This window comes from Natrix helvetica (genome assembly GCF_964273705.1).
Source record: "Natrix helvetica genome assembly, chromosome: 1".
Taxonomy (NCBI): Eukaryota; Metazoa; Chordata; class Lepidosauria; order Squamata; family Natricidae; genus Natrix; species Natrix helvetica.
This window is the reverse complement of record NC_138548.1, coordinates 364682080-364696513: the sequence shown is the minus strand read 5'-3', so window position 1 is coordinate 364696513 and position 14434 is coordinate 364682080. Positions and strand designations below refer to the sequence as shown.

At 47.7% G+C, this 14434-nt stretch overlaps 2 protein-coding genes across 5 annotated transcripts in view; one reads left to right on the top strand and one right to left on the bottom strand.

The window, feature by feature from the left end:
* Positions 1–10883, bottom strand: part of LOC309384780 (zinc finger protein 287-like) — a 34423-nt gene extending 23540 nt beyond the window's left edge. Inside the window, exons 1-5 of one of the 4 annotated variants that reach the window (XR_014174120.1) lie at positions 10046–10883; positions 9487–9601; positions 9127–9194; positions 6991–7115; positions 4073–5887 (exon numbers count right to left, since the gene is read on the bottom strand). Coding sequence is in view for 3 of the 4 variants with exons in the window: in XM_081938547.1 (XP_081794673.1) it covers positions 4719–5887; positions 6991–7115; positions 9127–9164 (1332 nt within the window). In the remaining variant the exon portion in view is untranslated. Of the gene's footprint in view, positions 1–4072; positions 5888–6990; positions 7116–9126; positions 9195–9486; positions 9602–10045 lie in introns of those variants that run through there. The other 3 variants (XM_081938548.1, XM_081938549.1, XM_081938547.1) reach the window with 3 other exon arrangements.
* Positions 1–14434, top strand: part of LOC309384775 (zinc finger protein 202-like) — a 152686-nt gene that overhangs the window by 133692 nt on the left and 4560 nt on the right. The gene's annotated exons all lie outside the window — the stretch shown is intronic.

Sequence of the window (14434 nt, the reverse complement as noted above, 5' to 3'; positions counted from 1 at the left end):
GTATGCCTGCGCCATATCTAATTTTGCAAACATTTTTCCTGGCCCTAGCGAATGTAGTAAGTGCTGTACAAAGGGCACAGGGTAGGCGCTCTGTTGTAGCGCGACATTAATTGTACATTTATAGTCCGCGCAGATGCAGACTGACCCGTCCGGCTTGACCGGGGTCACTATTGGGGTCTCCCAGCGAGCATGGTCGACTGGTTCTAGGATCCCCTGGCTCACCAGCTTGTCAATTTCCTTGTCAATTTTGGGTCGGAGGGTGAAAGGTACCCTCCTGGGCTTGAGCCTGATCGGCGCTACGTTGGGGTCCAAATTAAATGAGATTGGGGTCCCCACATACTTACCGAGGCCGGAGCTGAAGACGTCCTCGAACTCCTTAAAAATTGCCTCGGCAGCGCTGTTGTCCTGGACTGCGTTGATGCCGGTGACTGCCAGGCCTAAAGCCTCGAACCAGTCGAACCCCAGGAGGCTTTGCAGGGTTGCGCTCGCCACTGTGACGGGTAGCTGGGCCGTGATGGTCTTGAATTGGACCTTGAAGGTGCCCTGGCCGACGATGGGGACTCGGTTCCCCTGGTAGTCCCGCAGCATGATGTCTGGTTTCTGTAGCTGGTGTTTTTTGAGGCTAGGAATAGCCTTTTTGAGCGTTGACCAGGATATTATTGTGAGCGATGATCCTGTGTCAACCTCAAGCTAGCAAGGAGCGTCCTCAATGAGGACCGTGAGCTTCAGCTTTTGGGGCCGCTTTGTGCGGACCTGCCCTATCGTGGTGAGATAGGTTCTGAGTGGCTCTCTCTGGGAATACTCTCTCTGGGAATACTCTCTCTGGGCTGACTCCCTCGGTTCTCTCTCTGGGCGCCCCTTTTGGTTGTGCCAAGCCCCTGAGGTGGGCCTCTGTTGGCGTGACTGTGGCTGCCAAGTGGTGGCAGGACCGTAACTGCGGCACACTTTTGCGATGTGCCCTTTTCTCTTGCAATTTCGGCAAATTGCATCCCGGAACTTACACGTAGACCGGGGATGGTTCCCTCCGCAGCTTGCGCAGGGCGGCAAACTGGGATTGAAATTTCGTGCCGGTTTCATTTGGCTGCTGCGCATGCGGTAGCTGTCATCGCACTCGCTGTCTTCAGGTTCCTGGTCTGCGGCCTCGTGATGAACTCTTGCTTGCTTAGTGGCGGTCTGGGGCGCGTAGTTTTGGCGATGCAGCGTCTCTGTAGACCGGTCAGCAGATTCAGATGCTCTTGCTTCGTCAAGGGCTATTTGCAGGGTTAAATTGGTTCGAGCCAGCAGGCGTTTCTGTAATGGAATGTCTCTTACCCCGCATATTAAGCGATCCAAGATGTGGTCATCGAGGTTCTGGAAGTTGCAGTGGGTAGCCGCTTTTCGCAGGGCAGCTACGTACTGGTTGATAGACTCGTTCTCTCGTTGGTTTCTCATGTAAAATCCGTGCCTTCGAACGTGGCGAGAAGGCTTCGGCGTGTAGTGCGTTAGCAAAGTCTGTTGCAAGGCCGTCCAGGTTACGGCCTGAATCGGGGTCGGCTCTGACAAATCTTTAGCCATTTCAAATACTTCTCTGCCGCAGTATCCCAGGAACATATTCTTCTTTCGGGAGTCTGGCACCCCCATAAGATCGTTGGCTTCCAAGAAGCACTCGAATCTAAGCATATATGACTCCCAATGCTCATTGATGGGGTCGAACGGAGTTGGCGGAGCGTGCATGGCCATTTTGTTCTGCGGTTTAAATTTGCCGCCTTAAAATGGCTGCTCGAAGCCATGCCGAATGCTCCGGGCTGGATTACTTGCTGGATTGTCTCGTTGTTCTTCACTGTCCTATCTTCCTCTCGATCCCATCCTCGTCGCCAGTGTTAGATCAGGGCAATGAGAGGACAGACTCCAGACATGAAGGCAACAACAGCTCTTTATTAGCAGTCAAGTGTGTACAATCCAGCAACTGTGAGGTCTGACAGCTCCCCTTTTATAGGGAGCTGTCAGGCCTCTCAACCAATCAGGTTAACCCAGGCTTCCCGCCTAAATGGAGGACTGGAGTGGAAACCTCTATAACTATTTACAATATCTAACACTTCCTAAATAATACTGAAACCTTTTACAAGGAAGAAAATCCACTCGGCTCCCCTGACGCATCCTATCCATGAATGTGGATTATTTCCTTCTTCTTTTGGGAAACTATTTCTTTCAACTCCCCTCCAGAAGAACGAAGTTCATCACAGAGGATTGATTCTTAGGACGGGAGTTTCAGGGCGGGTGTCAAACCTCCAACTAACATGTCCCGAAAAATGAAGTCCAAGGCATCCACCTTCCTTTCCAAATCCATTCTATTAGACCCACATTAAATTAGCAAGGACTTGGTGTAATTCCAACTCTGAAACGGACCTGAAATTGCACCCATTGAAAGCAAAAGTTTGAAACTTCCTCCCTGAGTCACAACCTCCAATCAATCCTCAGTCCAACACCCCGGTGACTCCAAACACCACCTTCGGCCAGCTGAAGGCCTCTTCTCTCTTCCCAGAAGAAAGGAATGCTACTAGACACAACATTGTCTTTTCACACACACACCCTTACAGCAGTTAGAATTTGGCAAGCCTGAGATAGCTTTTAGAAGCAGCTACTAAAAGGCTAAGCTAATAGAGAAAAAGGAATACAATAAAATATGGCTAGACATATGTCATCTTCAGGGTCGACAGCTGATTTCCATCCCCATAAAATCCGCTTTCTCTCACGATCCGTGCACTCAAAACATTGAGTTCCCTGGCAAAGAACAAACTGCAGGAATTCAGAATCCCGCTGTGGAGATTCCTCCCTGGGGGGCGTTTGGGGGGGGGTTCTGAGGGAGAGACCCCACCCCACAGGCCAGGTTCTGCCTGCAGCTGGCCAGCCTCCTTCCAGCCAAAGGAACTGGCCATTCCTGGGGAAGGAGGTGGGGAGGGGTCCAAATCCCAGGTGGCAGCTTGCTCGGGATGGAGGAGCAGGGATGGGGGAAGGGAGGAGGGATCTTGGGGGAAGGGAAGGTGAGGCAGTTGGACACTGAGATCAGGCAGATCCCCAGGATCACCGCAGACCCTTGGACGGGATCCCTCTTGATCTCCCCCTTCACCAAATCCTCTAACTGGCACAATTCTTAGATGGATTCATGGGAGGGGTGTCTGAATGAGCCCCCCCCAAAGGTCCTTAAAACAGGGGTCACCAACCTTTTGGGCCTCAGGGACCATTAAATTCGTAATTTTAAATCCCACGGACCACTAATATGAATCCAGCGTGCCACTCATTGAAGCGCCTGGTCTCCCAGTGACGGCATGGGGTCCTTCACGCACTTAGCTTGACCACATGTTTCTGCAATCTTAAATATGCAGAGTCATTTCGACCAGTTTCCCACAGAAAGCAAAACATCGGGATCTCTCTTCCTCTCTCTCATCTCTTTTCTCAATCTCTCCGCTATCTCTCCTTCTCATCTCTCTCTCATCTCACGGGCCAGCCAGTGTCTTGGGGCAGAGAGGAAATTACGTGTCTCCCAGTTGCACAGCACCAACAAGGGCCAGAAGAAATGCCTGCGAAATCCAGCAAGAGATGAAGCTTCGCACTCGCTCTGGAATATGGAGCGAGTCTTCATCCCCCATCCTTCCCTTCTTAGGCCAGGCTAAGCCTAATGGTGAGTTTAGCCGACAGGAAGCCACACCAGGGGGGACGAAAGAGCTGTGACTTGCTGACACCCGTTGCTTCGGCCTGCCTGCGCCGCACACACACACACCCCATTTGCAAAGACCCCCCTCTTGCTGCAACAACACATTACTCATTCCAGCCGGTGAGGGCTGAGTTCCGAGTACATTGCTAACTATGTTTCTCACAGTTGAGGGATTGTTTTAATATGTTAATTCTATGACGCTGAAAAACATTCAACTTTTTATTTGTAATTTAAACCAGGGATCTAATCTGGTTGCCACCCAGACAAAGAACAACATCTCCAGTGTGGGTTTTTCTTTTCTTTTCATAATAAGCCCATTTGCATCTGGGAACATTAAAGATCTTTGTGGAATAGCTTTAAAAAGGTAGTGACTTTACAGAGTGAAAATTGTGACTGTTTGTTTGAACAAGAAATGCAAATTCTTGATGAGAAAAAATATTTCAGCTAGAAAGTGGAAAGGGCATTATTAAATCAGTGAAAATTGAAAAGTTTCAATTTGGCATTTTATTAAAAAAACATCTGCAACTCGTATAGATTATTTTAGCAGATAAACAGACAATCAGATGGCATGAGTCATTTTTATTGCCTAACCCAAAATTAAATTAATTTTAGGCAAAAATGTATTGATAACGTTTATGAGATTCCAAGTTTATGAGATGGGAATTGTTGGAGAGATTTTAATTCACTTCTGGATCCACTAGTGAATGGGAAGATTATTTTTTTTCTTTTTAAAGAGCCCCCCGAGATGCAACATTCTCCTTCTGTCCATCAGGAATTGACGGAGCCCTGGTGCCTGAAGTTTTAAGTTCGGTATGAGTCCTCGGTGGCTGGCACCCTTATCCACACTTTCAGCTCAAGCAGGAGATCCTATACCAGTACATTTTTTTCTAAAATTAGGTTAGTAAAGTACTACGGGCTAATTGCCCACAGCCAGGAGTTTGATCCTTACTGGCTCATGGTTGAGTCAGTCTTTCATCCTTCTGAAGTCGCTAAATTGAGGACCAAGATTGCTGGGGACAATATAAGTTTAAGTGAAATTGCTATTGCTATATAGTTTCTCCCGAGTGTGGATCGTTTTATGAGAAGATAGATTATCATTCTGAGCAAAGCTCTTTCCACATTCCATACAGTTATATGGCTTCTCTCCTGTGTGGATCATTTTATGGGAAATAAGAGTATGTTTTTCAGCAAACTTTTTTCCACACTCCATGCATTTAAATGGTTTCTCTCCTGTGTGGAGCTTTTTGTGTCTTCTAAGTCCACTGCTCTGAGTAAAAGTCTTTCCACACTCCATGCATTTATACAGTTTCTCCCCTGTGTGCCTTATCTTATGGGAAATAAGATAACTTCTTCGAGCAAAAGTCTTTCCACACTCCATGCATTTATATGGCTTCTCCCCTGTGTGGATCCTTTCATGGATAGTAAGTTGGCTGCTTGTTCTAAAACATTTTCCACATTCCAAACATTTATATGGCTTCTCTCCTGTGTGGATCATCTTATGGGAAATAAGAGTACCTTTTTCAGCAAACGTCTTCCCACACTCAATGCATTTAAATGGTTTTTCTCCTGTGTGGAGCTTTTTGTGTCTTCTAAGTCCACTGCCCTGAGTAAATGTCTTTCCACACTCCATGCATTTATACGGCTTCTCCCCTGTGTGGATCATCTTATGGGAAATAAGATGATTTCTTTGAGCAAAGGTATTTCCACACTCTATGCATTTATATGGTTTCTCCCCTGAGTGGATCCTTTTATGGATAGTAAGTTGACTGCTTGTTCTAAAACATTTTCCACATTCCAAACATTTATAAGACTTCTCTTTTATGTCAATCATTTTCTGAGATGTAGGGAACTTATTTCCAAAAGAATGAATGAATGGCCCATTGTAATTTTGTCCTTTGTGTCTTCTTATAGCATCTTGTCCTTTGTTTTGGGTTAAATAGTGTTCATTTACTTGTACTTTAGCTTTGATTAGCTTCACACTTTTTCCAGTATATTTTTTCCTTATTTTCTCTTGTTGGGCACGAAAGTCTTGCATCGGAGCATCAGTGGAACATGAGCTTTCCTGATTCCAATTCTTTGATTGGTTTCTCTCATGGATTTCAAATTCCATTCGAATTCCAAACTCCTCCATTCCATCTTTAATATTGATCGTGTGGAACAGTTCACAGGAATCTTGATTCTCCTGCCCATTGTTACCTTCAAAGCAAAAGGGAAATGAAAAAGATAACAAGGTTAGCGAAAAAGATCAGAGTGTAGAAAGTCAAGTGAATTTCCTTCTGAATTTCTCTGAAATTCCAGTAGGTTGTATGTTTGCCTGCTTACAGGGGTGTGATATAGAAATGATGATTTCTATATTCATGAGTCTGAAAGCTTTGAAAATACCTAGAAAACATCTTTTTCTTCACAATTATCTATCTATACATGCTATATATAAGGCTGTCTACTGTCGCCTTGCCTATTTAATGTATATGCAGAGCACATCATGAGAAAGGCAGGGCTAGATGAATCAAAAGTTGGAATTAAGATTACTGGGAGAAATTATCAACAACCTCAAGATATGCAGATGACACCACTCTAATGGCAGAAAGTGAAGAGGAACTAAAGACTCCTGCGAGTCCCTTGGACTGCAAGGCGATCAAACCAGTCAGTCCTAGAGGAGAATCAACCCTGACTTCTGTTTAGAAGGCCAGAGCCTGAAGATGAAACTCAAATACTTTGGCCACCTAATGGGAAGGACTCCCTGGAGAAGAGCCTAATGCTGGGAAAGATTCAGGGCAAAAGAAGGGGATGACAGAGAATGAGTGGCTGGATGGAGTTACCGAAGCAGTAGGCGTGAGCTTGAATGGACTACAGAAGATGGTAGAGGACAGAAAGGCCTGGAGGAACGTTGTCCATGGGGTCGCAATGGGTCGGACATGACTTTGCACGTAAACACTCCTTAGTTCTAAGTTGCTTCTCTCCTTGATTAGTTTGCAAAGTTTTGTTCTCACACAAGTTTGGAGATTTTAGAGGACAAATGACAACGCACTCCTCTCACATGACCTCCAGAGGACACATAAAAGGACACCTAGTTCTTTTCAACCTTCACAGATAAGTTCAAATAGAAATGGAAAAATACATATAAGAAATGGCAGAGAAAGCATCTAAGCAGAGAGACATTCTCTTTCCTTCCTTGGAGTACGAGAAGATCTTTCCTTCTCCCTCCCAAAAGACAATATCTGATCAGTGATTTTTTAAATAAAAAACAAACTATAATCTGTCTTCTTCAACTCTCTGATTGGGGACTAGAAAACTCTTACCCAGAGAGATTACGTTCCTATGATTTTCAAGCATGACTTCCGAATGCAGTGCTTTCTGGTCAGGATCCAGTTGAGACCACTCCTCCTCAGAGAAATACACAGCCACCTCTTCGAAAGATACAAGTCTCTCCCGAACATGGAAAAAAGAACAGAGGATTCACAAGATCTGTTTATCTTCATCAATGATTTAGCTAAAAGAAATTTGGGCGTCCTCCTAGATACGCAGCTGTTGCTGGACGACCACGTGACGGCCGTGGCTAGGGGGGGGCTTCCACCAGGTTTGCCTGATGCGCCAATTGCGCCCCCTACTGGACCGGGACGCCCTTCGCACAGTCACTCACGCCCTGGTGACGTCCCGCCTGGATTACTGCAATGCTCTCTACATTGGGCTCCCCTTGAGATGCACTCGAAGGCTGCAGCTGGTCCAGAATGCGGCCGCGCGGGCAATTATGGGGAGTAACAGGTACTCCCATGTAACACCTCTCCTGCGCGAGCTGCACTGGCTACATGTGGCTTTTCGGGTGCGTTTCAAGGTGTTGATTCTCACCTTTAAAGCGCTCCATGGCTCAGGATCTAGTTATTTGCGGGATCGCATCCTACCCCATACATCCCTGCGACCAATTCGCTCTCACAGGGAGGGACTCCTCCGGGTGCCGTCCGCCAAACAATGCCAGCGGGCGACGCCCAGGAGTAGGGCCTTCTCTGTGACGGGCCCGACCCTCTAGAACAACCTCCCCCCTGACATTAGAATCATTACTGACCTCCGCTCCTTCCGTAAGGAACTCAAGACCCACCTGTTCCAATTAGCTGGCCTGACCCAATCGCAATCATGATCTAATCCCTTGATCTTCCTGACTGGTTATTTTAAATTGGGGTATTTTAATTTGGTTTTAATCATTAATTAATCTAGGCATTATTGTACAGACTTATGTTTAATTTGTTTTTATGGGGTTTTGTAATTTGCTGTATATAATGTTTTTTATAATGTTTTTATTCTGTCTGTACACCGCCCCGAGTCCCCTAGGGGAGAGGGAGCGGTTAACAAATCCAATAAAAGTAAAAAGTAAAGTAAAGTAAAGAAAGAGAACTCCTCAACAGATTGGGCCCCATTTAACAAAATGAAATCAACAGTGAGAAATGTACTTGCTGGAATTGGGTATGTCCATTGTCATGAAAAGAAAGACTGGGCGGGTGACATGATAGCATTTTTCCAAGAAGAAATGGATGGAAAGTATTCAAGGAGAGAACCAACCCACAAGTAAAGATTTCCTGACAGTGAGAACAATTAATCAATGGAATGACTTGCCTCCAGAAATTGTAGGTGCTCCAACACTGGAGGTGTTTATGAAGAAATTGGACAGCCATTTACCTGAAATGTTATAGGGCTTCCTGTCTGAGCAGAGGGTTGGACTAGAAGACCTCCAAGATCCCTACCAACTCTGTCATTCTGTTCCACTCTTCCCTAATTCCCAAAGCAGGGATATGCACGAAGTTAAATCACTGTGCTTTACACAAGTCTATCTTTCATTGATTGATCTAGTAGTCTGAGCTATTGGCTGAAAGGAAGAAAACGAAGAAGAGAAAATTCCCTGGGAAAGTCATTTCTCAACCTTTGTAAAGTGGGAAAGTTGGATATCCTAATTAAGGTGTAAATCAAAGGATTGCAAATTATTTTGTAGCCCAAAGTACCGTGATTACATGCTCAACACGGCCACTCCCTTTGGATTTCAATAGTCTGCTTTATTTTTTAATATGATTTGTTTATTTTTGAACTACAGGTTATAAATAAGAGTTTTAAAAAATGGTAATGTGGCAATGTATTTATTTATTTTTCATTAGTCTTGCACAACTCCGTGTCAAAGAATTACCAAAAAAATGGATCTCTAACAGTTCCTGCCACTGTGATATGTCTATTCCTATTTCTTGAAGGACTTTTAAAAAATTGCTTCTTGTAAACTCAAAGTTGGAGGAGCACCTAGCAAAACAAGATAATCAGAGGAAGCTCCATGTTGTGGAAGAACACAAAAGTAATCCAGTCCAAACAAGGATGGAAAATAGAAGGAGAGAGAGCAGTTTGGAGACTTGCTTCACTTCCTGAAGGGAGAATATAATTCTAATATATTTTCCCTTTCTTACTTGATTTGGAGGTCCAACTGCTGTTTGATCTCCGTCATAAAAACCAGAAAGCTTCATTCTTTGTTTCTCTGTAAGGAATAAATAATTTCAAAATGCCTAATTAACAAAATAGGAGGAGGTATTCTATAGAAGAGAAGAGAAAGTGAAGACAGATGGGTAATCAGAGGATCTTCCATTACCATTTCCCTGAAAATAAGACCTCCCTGGATAATAAGCCCTCCCCTCCCCGAAAATATTGCAACACAACAGCAGCCATGAGGTGACCACTCTTGCCATCTAATGCACCTCAAATATAAGGTCAAGCACTTATTTCAGGGGTCAAAAGAAAATAAGACCCTTATTTTCAGGGAAACATGGTACCTCCTGAGGTGTCCTGACTTTGATCTTTCCAAGGGATCCTCCTGAAAAATAGCTCCTGAGGGGGATTTGATGGGTTCTTCTTTCCCTCAGGATCTCTGATCTCCACAGTGCAGCACTTCAAATAGGATGAAGGAAAAAAGAAGAAGAATCAATGTACCTCACAAAACACAAAGTGGATTCCTATATTCGGAACACAACCTCAAAGCCCCCAATATCCATCCATGAGGCTGAGTGAGAAAACAACGCAATAATGTCCCACAAAAAATGGTGAATTGCCACATATTATGAAGTTTGGGAAGGAGGGGTAAAGAATTCAGACACATCAGATATTCCAGCGGTTCTCAACCTGTGGGTCGGGACCCGTTTGGGGGTCAAACGACCCTTTCACAGGGGTCGCGTAGGCCATTGGAAAACATATTCTTGAAAAAATACAGAAAACATAAAATAATTTTATGGTTGGGGGTCACCACAACATGAGGAACTGTATTAAATGGTCGTGGCATTAGGAAGGTTGAGACCCACTGTTCTATTCCTTTCTGAGCTCCCTAAAGTCTCTCACCTGCAACTGGACCTTCTGCTCCTCCGACTGGCTCAGGAGGAAGCCTTCCGCCAGGGCCACCGCCTGGGAGCTGCTCTCTGCTCCACACTCCCGCACCCAGCCCTCCATCTCTGGGGGCAGAAGAGCCAGGAACTGCTCCAGAACCACCAGGTCCAGCATCTGGGCTTTGGTGTGCTTTTCTGGTCTCAGCCATCGCCTGCAAAAGTCATGGAGTCGGCTGCAAAGTCCTCGGGGACCTTCAGCATCCCAGTGTTGGATGAAGTTCCAGGGCTGAACTTTGGAAAGGCGGATGGTTTCCTCCTCCAGGATCTTCTGCCCAGTCCTTGTCCAGAGCTTCCCCCCCTTTCCAGGCTGAGCAGCTGAAGGGCCTTTTCCGCTTCCCTCCTTGGCCAAAGGTTGTGTCTCCATCCTTTCTCTGTCCTGCAGAGCAACTCCAGGTGGGTCCAAGGACTCTGGTGGGTCTCCAGGTGCCTTTTCCTTCACGGGGGAATTTCTGGGGCTTCAGGACGGATCCCTGCAAGTTATTCCGCTCTTTGTTTTCCTCCCCAAGAGAAACTTTTGCCTTGCAAAGATTTCAGGTTTCTGCATCTGAGATGGAAGGAAAAAGAAAAGCCAAGAATTAGAAAGTGGGAATTCAGCCATTGAAGAACCTTCACCCAACCTGCCCGGAGCCCCAAGCGGCTGTTCCCAGAGGAGGGCCGGGAAGGAGGCAGCTGGAGAGGCCGTCCCGCTTCTCTCTCCCTCCGGAGACAGGATCAGGCCCTCGGGGAGCCCAGTGCGAATCCTGCCTCCTCCTCGATCAGCTTGTCTCCTCTCCTTGCTGGGCCTCCGCAACGCTGACCCGACCCGACCCGACCCGACCCCCCCGACCCCCCATCCGAGCTCTTCTCCTGATCCCCGCCGCCTTCCCGGCATCCCCGCTTCATCCTGCGGAGAGAGGGTAGCTGGGGAGCATGGGTCCCGGGAAGAGCCCCTCCACCCCCACCCGAGGCACGTCTGAATGTCCCCCCCGCAAGACTCTCGCGCAGCCTTTGCGCCTCCTGCGGAGCTCCAAGGGTTAAGGAGAGCGAGTGGGTGGCGTCCTAGAAAGGCAAGGCTAAGTGATTCTCCGCCTCCTGTGGAAAGCCAGCTGTGACGTTCACCCTCCAGTGGGCCAATGGGGAAGCGCCTGGAGTTCCCTTCCTTTGGCGGAGGGCGCCCCCTGGTGGATTTGTGGCAAAGTGCCAGGATCGTAGAAACGGCGGGAAAGGGGATCGCATGGGATGGGGAAGGGAAAGGGCAGGGTATGATGGGCTTGGGAGTAGGGGGAAGAAAGGCCCCTCTCCATGGCTCCTTGTCAAAGACTTCAGAGGCGGCACTTTCTCCATCTTCCTCTCCCTACTGTCTGTGGAAGAGGGAGAAAAATCTCTTCCCAGGATTTGAACTCACCTCCCTCAAGAACAGCCGCCCTGAAAGGCTCCGCAGACATCGGAGGAGGCCCCAAAAGGGTCCAAATCCTGTCAGAAACTTCTGTCAGAAATAGCCAGGAGGTTGGAAGAAAAGGACCGGGAGCCTCTCCTGGGAACCCAGTTTGTGTCTGCGGGTGTTGCGGCCTGAAGGGAGTGAAGGGCAGGGAGAAATGATTCGGACTCTTCCCTCAGCCTCTCAGCCCTGGAAAGGGCACAGACACCCCCCCCTGCTGATTCCTGAGGAGCCCCCCCCCCCGGAGACCCTCTCCGGTCCCCGTGGAAAGGCCCTGAAGGGAAAGGAGGAAAGAAAGACCAGGTCAAAAACGGAGGAGGAGATGAAACCTCTGGAGACTCCAGACATTTTACCTCACGACGACTCCCGGGCAGTGAGTGGTGGCGCTCAAATAATGTAACAAAAGGTTTTTATTAAGTTCTGGTCAACAGAAGTGAGAGTCACAATGAGGTAACCTCAAAAGCAACCTTTATTTGAACCCACAGGAAAGACAACGATAGGACAACAACTTCAGCACCACGCTCTGCTTGACAGCTACTTATACTGGAGCTGTCAAGCAGAACAACCAATGGGGAAGCTGCAAAAGTTCCGCTTGTCAAGCAGAACAACCAATAGGGAAGCTGCAAAAGTCCCGCTTCAGCCAGGCGCGCCTTAGCCAATGGTAGCTGTCCATTTGTTACCGGGCAGCCAGGTCGCAAGTCGAGGACTTTACAGACAGGAGCCCTGAGGCCGCCCCGGACAGACAGAGGGCTGCCCAACCGTCTTCCTGAAGGCCTCCAGGGATGGAGCCTCCCCCACACACCCCAATTCCAGGTGAGGGGCTGCCTTCGGTCAGGAAATCCCTCCTCATCGCTTCCAGGTCGGATCCCCCTCGGAGAAGGATCCCATTTTCCCTCCCGGGCTGATCGACCTTCTCTGAACTTCGTTTTCTGTCAGCTGAGGGGGGATCCCTGGAGACGTTGCCCCACTCCGGGATCTGCCTGTGGGATCCCGAGTGAGCGAGGGAGATCCCAAGGGCAGGAGTGGGACTCCGGTCTGTCTCCTCCTCTCCAGGAAGGGCGGCAAGTGGAGTCTTCCCCCCACCCAGAGCCCACCCGAGACCCCCGTCCCCCCTTCTCTTCCGACCCCCCCAAGCCCAGAATTCAGGGAGGTCTCCCCCCCATCTGAGCAGCGGCTCTTCCTCGGTCCCCCTCCCCAATTCTCAGCCAAAGGACCCTCGACGCAGTTTTCCCCCATCTGTCAATTTCCTCCCTCCGACTTTTGCGTGTTGGTAGAAATCGTCTTTTGAAGCGAAATATCCTTTCCAAATAAATGCCGCTTTTCCCGCCTTTCCAAATCTCTGCCTTGATTCGAAAGGAACCTTTAAGCTCCATAAACCTCACAAAGGTTTCATGTTATGAAGGAGCTCCGGATTCTCCCTCCCGGCCCTTCGTTCTTTGCCAGGGAACTCAACGTTTTGCCTGCAAGGATCGACAGAGAAAAGGGGGATTTTACGGGGAGAGAAAACCGCCCTGGGACTCCCAAGAACCCAAACTCCGAGATTAGCTCCGTTCTTCTGGAGGGGAATCGAAGGAAACATTTTCCCAAAAGAAGAATTATAATCCGTATCCACAGACATTTGTAAGAGGATCTGAGCGGATTTTCTTCCTTGTAAAAAAAAAAAAAGGCATTGAGACATTATTATGTAACCAGCCATTTCTAGAGGGACAAATCTACCTAAAGGACAAATCCAAAGTCATTTTAGGTCTGTTTCTTTTGAACACTTTAAATGTGAAGATATCCAATTTAGCAGGCGGAGAAGAAAAGCGCAGCTCCACAGCCAGCGAGGACAGTGGGGGGTCTCTGAGGGTCCTGGGGCGCTTTCACTTTCACACACTTACACACATACACAACCCGCACGACTGGAAGGTGCAACGGAAGAGGTTTAATGTGGAGGAAACATGCAGCTGGTGTCCAAAGGAAGAGGGAGACACGGACACAAACTTCTAGTTTTATATCAATATAAATGTATTTAACATTCGCAGCAGAGAAGACATTGAGGAACATCCTGAGGTAAATCTCAAACGGCGCCCAGAAGGAAAAGGCGGGAGAAAAGGGAAACGCCCCCTTTCCAACCGCAGCAACCAATCACAGCGCAGATCCCCTCAGACGGGAGCCCGCCCTCATTCAGCCACAACGGAGCGTTTGAAACCATCCTGCGCTTTCCTTCTCCAAGTATTAAATTGTATATTTTCACATTTGAAGTGTTCAAAAGAAGCAGACCAAAAACGATTTTGATTTTCTCCATTAGATTGAATTCTCAGGCTGGAAAGTTTTTTCCCCTCTTTTTCTCTTCTACACCTCACTTTCTTTTCTCCTCTTTCTCCTTCCCTTAATTTCCTATTTCCTCTTTTTTCCTTTATGTTTTGTACAATTAATGAATAAATAAGATCTTGAGGAGCTAGAGAAGAGTGCAGAGAAGAGCAACAAAGGTGGAGCTAAAACATAAAAAAAACGGTTGCTGGAACTGGATGAGGGATGAAAAGAAGGAGGAGGGGAGACATGATGGCATCTTCCGATATCTCAGCGGCTGCCACGGAGACTTATTTTCTCTTATTCCGGTGTTTCTCAACCTTGGCGACTTTAGGTCCTCCGGACTCCAACTCCCAGAATCCCCAACCAGCCAGCAGAGAATTCTGGGAGTTGAGGTCCGCAGGACTTAAAGGCGCCAAGGTTGAGAAACAGTGTCTTATGCAGACCCAATGAAGTGGGCCTATCCTGGCACTTTGCGCCAAATCCACCAGGGGGCGCCTTCTGCCAAGAGAGGGAACTCCAGGCGCTTCCCCATTGGCCCACTGGAGGGCGAACGTCACGGCTGACTTTCCAGAGGAGGCTGAGAAGGAAGTGACATCACTGAGCTTTCCCTCTCTAGGACGCCGCACTCGCTCT